The sequence below is a fragment of the Penicillium chermesinum genome (genome assembly GCF_028974085.1).
Source record: "Penicillium chermesinum strain IBT 19713 chromosome Unknown utg000003l:1.0-5111272.0:1.0-5115320.0, whole genome shotgun sequence".
Taxonomy (NCBI): Eukaryota; Fungi; Ascomycota; class Eurotiomycetes; order Eurotiales; family Aspergillaceae; genus Penicillium; species Penicillium chermesinum.
This window is the reverse complement of record NW_026695313.1, coordinates 1022018-1033882: the sequence shown is the minus strand read 5'-3', so window position 1 is coordinate 1033882 and position 11865 is coordinate 1022018. Positions and strand designations below refer to the sequence as shown.

General features: G+C 43.9%; 4 protein-coding genes across 4 annotated transcripts; 3 read left to right on the top strand and 1 right to left on the bottom strand.

Moving 5' to 3' along the window:
- Positions 1-3049: 3049 nt before the first annotated feature.
- On the top strand, positions 3050-3467 carry N7468_003300 (uncharacterized protein; the record flags this gene model as incomplete). The annotated part of the gene is made up of 2 exons (XM_058472597.1): positions 3050-3082; positions 3135-3467. The coding sequence occupies 2 exons, from the start codon at positions 3050-3052 to the stop codon at positions 3465-3467; spliced, it is 366 nt and encodes a 121-aa protein (XP_058331600.1).
- Positions 3468-5162: 1695 nt separating this feature from the next.
- On the top strand, positions 5163-5577 carry N7468_003299 (uncharacterized protein; the record flags this gene model as incomplete). Its single annotated transcript, XM_058472596.1, has 2 exons — positions 5163-5269; positions 5319-5577. The coding sequence occupies 2 exons, from the start codon at positions 5163-5165 to the stop codon at positions 5575-5577; spliced, it is 366 nt and encodes a 121-aa protein (XP_058331599.1).
- A 255-nt stretch (positions 5578-5832) lies between these two features.
- N7468_003298 (putative nuclear pore complex subunit Nup133) lies at positions 5833-9912 on the bottom strand (the record flags this gene model as incomplete). The annotated part of the gene is made up of 5 exons (XM_058472595.1): positions 5833-6077; positions 6157-7744; positions 7798-9443; positions 9502-9571; positions 9625-9912. 5 exons carry the CDS (start codon positions 9910-9912, stop codon positions 5833-5835), a joined length of 3837 nt encoding a protein of 1278 aa, XP_058331598.1.
- Positions 9913-10797: 885 nt separating this feature from the next.
- Positions 10798-11667, top strand: N7468_003297 (ACP S-malonyltransferase; the record flags this gene model as incomplete). The annotated part of the gene is made up of 1 exon (XM_058472594.1): positions 10798-11667. One exon carries the CDS (start codon positions 10798-10800, stop codon positions 11665-11667), a length of 870 nt encoding a protein of 289 aa, XP_058331597.1.
- Positions 11668-11865: the final 198 nt, after the last annotated feature.

Genomic DNA, 11865 nt, shown 5'->3' with positions numbered 1-11865 from the left:
TATAAATCTATAATATTAGAAGATATTTATAATTTTTTAGCTAGTATCTATATTAATTCTAGTCTAAGATATCTAGATATAATAGAATTTAATCTTCTTAATACTTAACTATACTAAAAAGTTATAATCTTTTTATAATTAATATTATACTAATTATTAATATCTTTATTTTAAACTTAATTAAAAAGAATAATATCAAATTAAATATCTTTTTTTTTCTAATTAAGTCTTTCTTTAATTTTATTATAATATTATTAAAAACTAAAGATATTATTATATATAATATTTATAATATCTATAATAAGCTTTTCTCTTATCTTGATATTACTAAAATAAAGTTTAAGAATAAAAATATAATCTAGAAGAAAAGAATATTTTAGATATTATAAATTATTAAGAAAAAACTCTCTAAATATTATACTATTATTAATTATAAGTTTTATAGTAATATCTATATTTTAATAACTATTTTTTGTCTATTAAAAAAGCTTCGATATTTTGTTTTTATTAATTAATAAAATAATATTAATTATATAAAATATTATCAAAAAGTTCTAAATTAGAAGATTAATTAATATAAAGATATACTTATTTATAATTCTAGTATTACTATATCTTTAAAAATTCTAAGAATAGCTAATAATAATAATAATAATTATAATCTTGATATTATTTATATTTTCTAGAACCAGTTATTAGAGAAATTTAAAAAATAAGATAATAATAAGATTATATAATATCTTGTTTATAGAATTAAGAGATAGAAATCTCGATTTTTTTAGAGAGAATATAAGAAAAGTTTCCTTATCTTAACTAGAATAACAAAAGATATTCTATCTATCTCTATTAATAAGACTAGTATTAAATAATTATTTAACTATACTTATAATATCTATCACTATTATTATAATTAATTAAAACTAAGTACTATCTATAGATTTATACTTTATTAGTTTTCTATTAACTTTGATCTTTAACAAGAGAAGCTTAAAGTTATTAAAGAATATCTATCTTAGGATAAGATTATTTTATTCGACTAAATATAGAGATCTCTATTATAACTTAAAATCTTGGAGCCTATTAGTAATAATAAAGAGAAGGACTAAGAGCTAGAGCTAGAGCCTACTTAATAGATTACGAGTTATAGTAATAAATTAGAGAATAAAGATATTAATTATTAAAGATAGATAAAAGAGAAGTAGTCCTAGAAACGACTATATAAAGTTATTAAAGATAATAAATTTCTAGAGATATCGGTCAATAGAAATATACTAGGATATTTAGGATAGATTTAAAAGCAGCCAAGACTACTAAATAGCTTTTAGCTAGATCTCTAAATAATATATATACTAAGAAATATATTAAAAGTTGAGTTATAGCCGAATTTAGATTATAATTATTTAATCATAATAATACTGTTACACAAAAAATACTAGAGAAAACATAAAAATAATGCATATCTCTCGAGATCACAAGTCTTGGCACATTTGTTTTGTTTGATATCTATTGGATATCCGCAAATATCCAACGGATATGAGGCCTATATCCAAATCCACAAGGCTGCAGATTGTAGATATGAAATCATATCTAAATCTGCAGTTTGCAGATATGGATTGCGGATATCCTTGGATATTGCGGATCGTGCCGCAGTCTAATTATAATATAACCATAACTTTTCTAGATTTATAAGATATTTAACCAAAAAACTTACCAAAACATTCTTACTTTATATTATGCTTTATTTTACAAAATTCTGTATATTCTAAAGATAGTATATTATATATACTGAGAGAGGAACCAAAACTGTTGTAATTATGGTAAAGTATATAGATTATTTAGTAGCTTTATAAGTGGTTTTTGTGTAATTTTATACAAAACTGGGTCGAATTGGGTCTTAACTAGATTCTACTGGGGCCCCAGGAGCTGGTCCCGGGTTAGGTCTGGGTTGGGTTCTGGGTCGTAATCTTCGACCCAAGTTGGGTTATGCGGAAGTCTAGTCGATATAAAGATAGTTATAGAAAAAAGATTCGAAAGACTCCAAAAAGCTCCTGTAACTATCTACCTACTCAATAATATCTACAAATATTACAAATATATTATTGCGTATAAAATAAGACGAAAAGAATATTAGACCGCAAGGCTATAATCCTCGAAAAGGGGGATAACTATCAGGACCTAAGCCTCCAAGTTACCGCTAGATACCTCAGGTCTATTGTATAATATCGAAGGATATTAATAAAGCAACTGCACCCTACAATATCTATCGACAGATAATGGTCAAGAGATAACAATAAGATAACGCACCCTCTACTGAAGGATATCAACGGGTAATTATGAAGCAACGCACCTTGTCAAGGGGTAATAATAGGGTAAATAAAGCCTCACACAAGCTATATAATACACCCTTTACACGCTATAGACAGGATAGCGAACAGTTCAATACAAACTGCCTACCTTTTGTTTCTATTGCCCGTATCGCATCCAACCCTCGTAAGCCGCAATTTACAGCGATTTAGCCTTTATGATGCGTGAATTGAGGGTTTCACGAGACACGTCGAATTTATGTGCAATTTTCAAGATATTCAGTTTTTTTGGGCTATAGCGGATACAACAGTCTTAGCCGTTTGACCTTTGCTAAAGTTGGAGGATTTAGGCATGTTGGATGGTTGAGATGGCCGATTGCGTAGTGTACTAAAAAATTGGTGATAAAAGCGTGGCGTATCCACGAGCGGAAGCGAGTTGGGGGGTTGCAGTGTACTTCATGATATCAATTCCGGCGCTAAGATCCACATTACGTCATCTGTGATCTACCATTTGCATACGCTACAGATCAACTCCCTCATCTTCATTTTCAGAGAAAAGTTTGTGTTATAGAAGATGCATAAAACAAGCCTCCAAATAACCCATCAACTCCATCATCTTAATTTTCAGAGCGAGACCAGAAACTCTTCTCCTTGAAATACTTGTCACCACGATACTGTGCATTCCTACCAGAGTCCCCCCCCCATAATCCACCCTTTGTGACGTCCAGTCCGCTAGCAACATCACTATGCCGCCCGCCGAAAACACCACCCTGCCACCAGTGAAGGCATCTCCCTACCCGCTTGATGAAGTCACCAAGATCTCTTTACTAGTTTATCGTCCCTCCGGAGTGGACCACGAATCCTCGAAGTCCTGGATACGAAGACGACTGGGCGGATCGTAACTCTGAGGGCCAGGTTTTCGCTCGATGCCATGGCCTTGCACCAGCGAGGCCGATAATGGAGCATGTGGATTCCCTAATGGTGATTTTCCAATCGGGCGACAAATTCTATCTCTGGGAGCGCGTATCCGATGTCCTTGCTGAAATCATTTCTCAAGATCTGCATGAAATTACTACTGTTATTGCTGAGCTAGGACTTCGAGAGCTGCGAAGGGAGGTTATCCCTTGTCTTTTCGATCCAACTGACTTGGATGACCAGTCTTGAATGTTTTCTTTTTGTACCGGATTATGCACTTTGCTTTGCTCAAATCAGAGGCTCGATTTCTACCACGCTTTCTTATTATCGAGTCTTTTTTTCTCAAGATGAATGAAACCGGAAGTTAAGAAAATACAGGATGAAGGTACTCAATTAAACCTGTGACTGAAATCATCGAACATTTGGAACACTAACAGAAAGTGCAATTGGGTAATTATATGGATGGTTAAGCAATAACTTGCTGTATAATAAGAATATACCTGTCCAAGTCGACGACTCTTATCATCGCCGCTATGGCGGCGCGCCGACTGCATCGGCAAAAGGCTCGAAGTTCGCGATATGTCCTCCCCACATACGAACCAACTCTTCACAGTTCGCACACAAACTCCTCACATTGGTCCAAACTCCTCCAGATAAGTTATCCTCATATGCTAGCGGAATCTGTCACGGATTCTAGCTAGAGGGTGTACTATATAAGGCGTGCCTGGGTATATCCGCGCACGAAGCGCGGATATGGTAGTCTTTTGGCTCAGTTGATCGAATATTAACCCAGGGATGTTCCTTCACAGAATCACGCCTCGTACGTGTAAGACGATTCCATGGACGGTGGCAGGGTCAGTACGCCTATCTGGTTAGCTTTACCTTTCAAAAAAGGTCAGTCTGCGCCAAAATTTTGAGAGGTGAACTTACTTCAGTATATGAAGAAGAGGGTATGTTTCTGCACAATTCCCGGACGTAACAAGGTTCCCGGTGAGCCTCATCTCGGGGCAGTGCACAAGTGGTGGGGGCCAGAAACGCAGGCGGCATGGGAGGAAGAAAGGAGAGAAAGTTGGTTGGTGTGTCGAGGGGAGGGCGGTGTTTTATAGATGTCAGATAGCTGGCTGGGGCCGTAAAAGCGGCCAGGGATCGGGGCGAGAGCGCCTTACCCGGGATGAACGGTGGATAGCGATCTATGGCAGGCAGGGACAGCAGAATGGCGGTTCAATGAGGGCCGGATCCGGCCGCTCATCGTGTCAAACAATACGAAATATAGATTAGAATATAACAACAGTTTGTTGTTTACTTGTCCTAGAAGCCTAGTTTTAACGATATAGGAGAGATTTATAAAAACATAAGTTACCTAACCTTCACGCTTTGTTTAGCTACGAAGGCGCCGCCGGAGCCGCGGAGGGAACTCGAAGGAGGCTGGACGTACACATTGTGTAGATTAGACTAGTACAAGGACTCGCTAAACGAACCGTACAATATATAACTCAATTGCGAAGGGTGCTCATCCTGCTAACCGTCGAGTCATTTCATTCCGAACTCGTAGTAGTATTTGCCTCCCACAGTCGTATCCTACCCCCTATTCGAGCCTATCACATAATAGGCTTCATAGAGCCCCAGTTGAATATTATCTTCTTTTGTTTTTAGTATATGAAGGAAGTGCAGCCAGAACTTGATTAAGGTTAGAACTTAGTGGGGCTACCTAGGTATGCCTGATGTGTCTGATTATGTATATGAGCCCCACCCCCGCATTTGGTCTTGTCAGTATAAGGTCACACGAGTCGTACAAGCGTTCTTCCCTCTCCCTCTTCTCTATTCTTTCAGACCTGAAAATTCCGATAGTGTGTCTATCCTCTCAATACAGCAACAGCCTCCTACTGATCTCATACAGTGACCCGCTCATACAAGCTCAACGACCGTGATCATATCACTGATGCAATGTTACTGCACGAGAGCCAGACCCTTCCGCGTTTCTTCGGAAAGTCAGGCCCAACAGACACTGATCCTCGCAAAGCCAAGAAAGATGGCGGTGGGAAAGGAAATTGGTAATAGTATACTTAAAGAGTGATATTCATTTCTACTGACCTCTGGCAGGGGTCGTTCAGGCGAAGAAATGCAGGACAGCGGGTATACATTTGCCAATGCTCGTCGCCATTCTAATAGCAGCTCTCAGGGTTTGGTTGAGTTTCAGACCAAATTCGAAATACGTGACCCAGATCCTGCCTTCCAGGAACAACTTCATGGATCAGCTGATGCCCTCATTGACGGCGAGACTGCTGTTTTAAAGACTGAAAAAGCCATTGGCAAAGCGAGTATGACAGAACAGCACGCACCCCACCTAGGTAGCCTCTAAGTACCACAGGGACACGGAGGCTAGCAGACAGGCAGGGCAGGGACGACCCACCACCCGAGACTGGGGTAGTGCGTGCCAGTCCTCTGCGTTCGTTGCTTTTTAATACAGTCTACTTTGAAATTCCACGAAGCTACCACGTCATGACCGGTTTAATCATTCAGTAGTCCTAATAGTACAGAAATAATAATCAAATCATAATTGGGAGTACTTCCGCTCATGCCAAGTCAGATCCAGAGGAAGCCAAGCCGTAATGCTTCAAGTGGTAACTTCAGTAAGGGATGAGACTTGTGGTTGAATAGTGGCCAAGATATGCTGGAACCAGAAGTCGAGCTTCCCAGTCTGGATGTACTTCCGTAGATCGCTATCCTCCCGCTTCAAGTCAGTGGCTATCCGAGCCCTCTTCTCCGGGCGAAGACGCGACACAAGAATGTCGACATCAGATTCACCCATCAATGCATCCTCCGGAGCGAAAGGCCTGTAGATTGCTTTCTGAGCGGACCCTGTTATCTTGTTGTTAGACAATTTCAATGAACTTGGCAGCCGCCGGCACAGCACAACGAGAAAAGGGCTCGACTTTACCTTGGGAGCTGCAGAACCATAGAGTATGATAAAGGGAAGTATTATCGACCGTATCGATGGATCCGTTTGACCCCTCTGCAGCCTTTCCACGAGCCTCCCAGTCGTCCTTGGTCATGCAGCGCCGCCATATCAGCTTCTGTAAAGCTGAAACGTATGATGCGTCTTGCTGCACATAGTCACTTTGGTCGAGGACTTGAAGAGCAAGATAAAACCTCTGGAAAAAGAGCTCGCCCTCTCCATCAGAGCTGGGGACCTCGTGATCCATCAGTGTGAGCAAATCGATCAATCCATCAGCTCTAACGACGTTCCGGTGGACAAGCTTGCTAAGAGCTTCGCCCAGCACTTCGTGGAGGGAAGGGCGGTCGTGAACAAGGTGACCGCCAAGATATTCCAAGGCTAGCTCCGCTTCGGCCTTCTGGTCAATGGCACCCTCCAATACCGGCTGAACATAGAGGTATAAATTCTGTTGAATTTCGTCCATGCAATTATAACCGTCAAAGCGGTCTATGCTTGCCAACGTATGGTCTTTTGACTGCAGCTTTTCACATGCAGCCAGTTTGTTGAGCTTTGCCAGAGAAATTTGTACACGGTGGCACCACAGTTGTTTTTCGCCGTTCAAGGCTAGATTGCTGAGACAGGCGGCAGCACTTTCATAGTCATCTTCACCGTTTACATCATTGATCCAGCTAATCTTGGAGTATTGCAACGGAGCTTTGCGTAGAAAACGGGTGATTGCGGCCTGGTATCTTCTCATGGAAAGCAATGCTCCAGGATGACCCATCGAGATCTGGCGTGAGAAATAAGCATCTGCCCACGGCTCTCCAAATCTCTCAAAGTACTGCGAAATTCGATGGTCCACGTCTGCCTCTGTCGGCGACGTGTCTGATGTACCACTACCGCTGTCAAGGGAATGCTGCCCTTTCACCTGGTCTTGAAGCTCAATGACGAGTTCAACTAAAGCACCCATATCTCGAAACTGCTCAGCCAAGCCAAGGGCATCCTCGAGATGATTGATCCCCGCAAGCTTGAATAACTGCCACTTCCGTTCTTTAATATGTGCTTGCTCGATTGATATGGCCTCGTCTGCCAATTTTGGGTCTTCCTGAGCGGCAAGCCACCGGGTTCGTTCTCGATGCATCTGGCCAAGAATTCTGAGATGACGAGCACTGTTATCTGATATGCTTTTCAGGACTGAGCCTTCCGGCGCATTTGCATCTGAAGTCTTTTGTTGAATCCAAGCCCGGCAGCTATCAAGTTCCCAGTCAAGCAGGTGACCTGCCTCTGCATAGCCCACTGCCGTAGAGGTCCAGAATTCAGGCAAATCTTCATATCCATCGGCGAGTACTCCATCTTCAATGAAGTCATCTCCAAGTCCAAATAATGCAGCGTGCTCTTCACGATAACGGAAGCCTGTTTCCATGATGGCAAGAAAGAGTTCACTGGCTGCAAGTATCTGCTCCGATAACTTTCGTGCCTGTTTAGAAGAATTGCCACGACGAGGCTTGATTGCGTTCTTGATCCACGGGATAATATGTTCCATCCGATACGAGTCTCGGGAGAAACCATTGGCGAACCGGATGTATATCCCCTGTCTCGCTGCCGAGGGGGGGTCTTGAATTTTTCATTCATAGATTCGATGACATGAGCCAGGAATTTCTCTTCGCCTGTAGCACCCTCTTCAGCCATTTTTGATATGGACCGCTGAGCAGCGATCTTTTCAGCACTCCAAAGCAATTCCCATCGAGCAGGACGGCTCAAATTGTTACCATTTTGACGCAAGAGCAAGGCGAGATCGTTCAGTGCTCTTGCCCTCAGCCGCAGATTTTGCTCAATGGAAATCGTTGTGTTGGGGATGAAGCGTGAGTCAGAATGAAGGATTTCACGACAAATTTCCAAGCATGCTTCCTCAATTTCAGGTGCAGCGTAGTCGATGCCACTACCGCTAAGGTTTAAAGGGTTCCTAGCCATCGTGCCAAAGAAAATCGCCTGCTCAAGCTTGTGCTTAACAGTGAGACAGGGGCTCCCTTTGAGGTCATCATCCTCGGCAGTCTGATAACGAGGGACGATTTTGACACGCAAAATGCCAAAGTTTCGAATCATGACGACACAGCTAGCACAATCCTCATTCCCCAACTCAAGATCTTCCAATCCGTAGCCCAGTATTTCGTGTTCCTTGCCCGAACGGAGGTGAATTGTGTCTTGAAAGAATAGGGGCATTTGATTGGAATCGAGGAGTAGCTGGGAGGTTGGGGTTTCTTTCATTGCACTTGAGAGTGAGAGAAGAACTAGGCATTGCCCAACAATAACAAAAGCCGTAGTTTCCGATTTGGAGACGAGCAGTCTTGCTTGGCAGGCAGGGTCTGAAAGATTGGGAATTGTCTGTTGAACATCCAAGGCTTGGGAAGACAAGACATATGCCTTATCATCAGACAAATGCAATTCAAGAACAGATAGTTCATTAGAATGGACCGGCCCAGCGAGTAAAAAGATTCGCCATGTATCATCTGCGTCGGACGAATCAGCAAATGCAAAGTCCATGATTTTGATCTCCGGCGGGTCTGCTGATTGTGCTGCAGGAAGTGCAGCCAAAAGCTCGTCCCTTAAAGCGATCTTTCGTTTCAGCGTGTTTCCGTGGTTCCAGTGTGTGTCCCATATCTCCACTAAGCCTTTTGAAGTTATGATAATCACATCTCGTTGCCCTCGCTGGCGGGATGCGCCTGCCCGAACAGCTGTAACTTCTTTCCTCCAGTAACCGCCCCCGAGAACGCTCTTGAGTCCTCCCAAAATCCCGAAGCCAGAACCACCTCCACTAGATGTGGTCCGAAGGAAGCTTGCTGACAGATGTGGCTTTCCCTGGGCATTTCGAAGGGCGATGTGGGCAACGCGCCCAGAAGAAAATGTCGCGATGATCCCCGAAGGCTCGCAGTTCAAAAGCTCGGACACATATTCTCCAGAGAGGAGACCAGGGGTAGATCCTTGAATGCCATTTTGCTTTTGACGGGACAAACTCAGAGACGCCGCGCTAGATACTGTTTCCCAGTAGATAAGTTTCCCTGTGGATGGGATGATGACCAGCAGGCCGGGATATTCTCCTGTGGCAGTCGACAATAAGACACCAAGTGGCACATGTCCATCGAGGTCCCTAGAAGCTTCCGGAATAGATACGGTGAACGTTTGCGAGGGTGATGGTGCTGAGGTCGGAACAGAATATGGCCAGACAATTGCATGCGAATGTGTCAAAGCAAGCGCGTAATCATGGCTGGTGGTAAAGAAGCATTTCAAAGGGCCTGTGGGAAGAATTTAGTATACAACATGACTGAGCAGACTGCTGGGCTTCTGTAGTACCTGACTGAGACACTCTGATTTGATCTGGTAGAGCTGGGAGTTGCTCGACGGTGTAGTGGTCCGTGCTGGACTTTTTGAAGAGTTAGTTGATACAGGTGCTCAACCCGGATATTGGTAACCTACCAAAAGGAGTGTCCCTTCAATGTCGTTCTTCGCGTTGTCATTTAGTTTCGTACTTCTTCCATGAAGATGTGAATCGACGGTCGGGTCTACGGGGTCGAGATCCTCAAGTGACACTGACGCAATCGGCTCAATTAGATCTGTATCCTTATTGTCTGTCTCTGGAGGAGGATCGCCCGTTTGTCGCAGTACAGAGCGTTGCCGCTTCGCCTTCGGTGGCTTCACGGAATCATCCGAGCTTGTTCGCTGGCGTCTCCGAGGATTACGGACTGCACCCTTGGGAATGAACATTGTGAGAAGTATGCAGAGCAAGAGCGCGAGGGCGCACTTGATGACCGACGGTCAATGGGGTCGGCCAAGAGAGCGAACACGTCCTTAAGGTTGGCATAAAACCCAGCGGGTCCGCGTTTCTCCTGGGAATAACAAAGAAGGGCGGAAGGAAAGGCGGTGAATGAGCGCTCGCACGTCTTCTTGAAGTTGGACAAGAAGAATAAACCCGACCAAGGCTTTTCATTTCTCTAGGCCCGTAGATCAATGGCCTCATTGGGAACCACCCTATTAATTTTCTGTTACACTCACCAAAGGACCAATTCCGTAGTTCCTGCTACCGTGGGTGATATCCTCGGGCACTCACATTTCCCGCGCGCCTGACGCGGACTTTCTGGTCATGTGCATCCCCCACTCTGTAATACGCCGTCGATTTATCCATTAAGCAACCGAGATCATTTATAGTCGAGCTACAGATCATTTGCCACGATAAGGTCCTGCCACCAATATGCTACTGGGCCTCGCAGCTCCTCAGGCCAGGGATGTCATGCACACAGTCTCAGTAGGATGTTCCTCACCGTAGCACGCCCCTTCCACCCAGCCACCTCGACATGGAGAGGAAGGCTTCCTTGGCCTGCATTTCAAAGCCGAAGCAATCTGCACACGGCCCTTTTCTTTCCGGGTTTGTGGATCTCTCCTTCTGCGTGAGAAGAGCGAAAGCTAAAAAGCAGTCAAGGCCATGGGGTGCAAAGAGTGGGCATGGCCGATGTTTGGATAGACCACTTTCCCCGAACAACTCGCGCTCTCCTAGATGAGATGGATTCGATTCTAGGCTTCCATCTCTCCCGCATCATATGTGAAGGGCCCAATTCAAGTTTGAATCGTACTGAAAATGCACAGCCTGCAATAATGGCTATCTCTATTCTTATCCTACGGATTTTAGAGCTTGACTTCGGGTTTGATACCAGAAGCAGGGTCGACGTTACGCTGGGCCACAGCCTTGGCGAATTTTCTGCCTTGATTGCTGCTGGCCATCTTAAATTTGCGGATGCGCTTCGACTTGTTCGGCACCGTGCTGAGGTCATGGCTCAATGTACGCGACAGGTGGCTGAGAAATCGGGAGAAGATTATGGGATGGTAGCTCTCATCTGCGAGCCTGAGCGCTTGGAAGGCTTACTTCTAACGATACACGATTTCCTTGATTCTCGTTCCGAGGAGGTGGGCACACATTCCACCCCGCCCATCCAACGTGTTGTGGTTGCAAATATCAATTCGCCCAACCAAATCGTGCTTAGTGGCAGTATCGAGAGAATTCGAACTCTTCTAGTCCAACTGCGTCAGTTTGGTGGACATGACCCCCGTGCAGTGAGGTTAAAAAGTGAGAGTCCATTCCACAGTCCCGTCATGCTCCCTGCCGCCGAATATACGAAGAAAATACTGGATGGTATCAGTATCACCTTCCCCGCCCCGATACCATGCGTCTCCAACATCTCGGCCTTGCCATTCCAGTCTACGGAAGACCTCAAATTACTCCTATCTAGACAGTGTACGGATACCGTGCGCTGGTGGGACAGCATTCGCTATCTGCACCAGACACGGGGGGTTCGTCGTTGGATCGGCATCGGCCCAGGAAAAGTAGGGCGTAATTTGGTAGGTAAGGAGGTCGGGCGAGTCGATACAAAAGGCGGGGGTGTATGGGCAGTCTCCAATCCGAAGGAGATGGAAATCATGATGGCTGCATTGAGTCAGACTGAAGTCGAGATAAAGGCCAACGACTGAGGTTGTATATACCCGACGCTTATGTTCAAGATTTCATGGCGCCGTTGGTTCAAACAGTAACACTCTACCAGTTACCACGTGAAGGGAGCTATTTGATGAAGGTATCGAATAATTAAATATTAAATGTGCTTGGCTGTATTGCATGGACTGTGTGTAGTTATGCCCACTGGACTCGACTGGGTATCATTCACTTTCCGG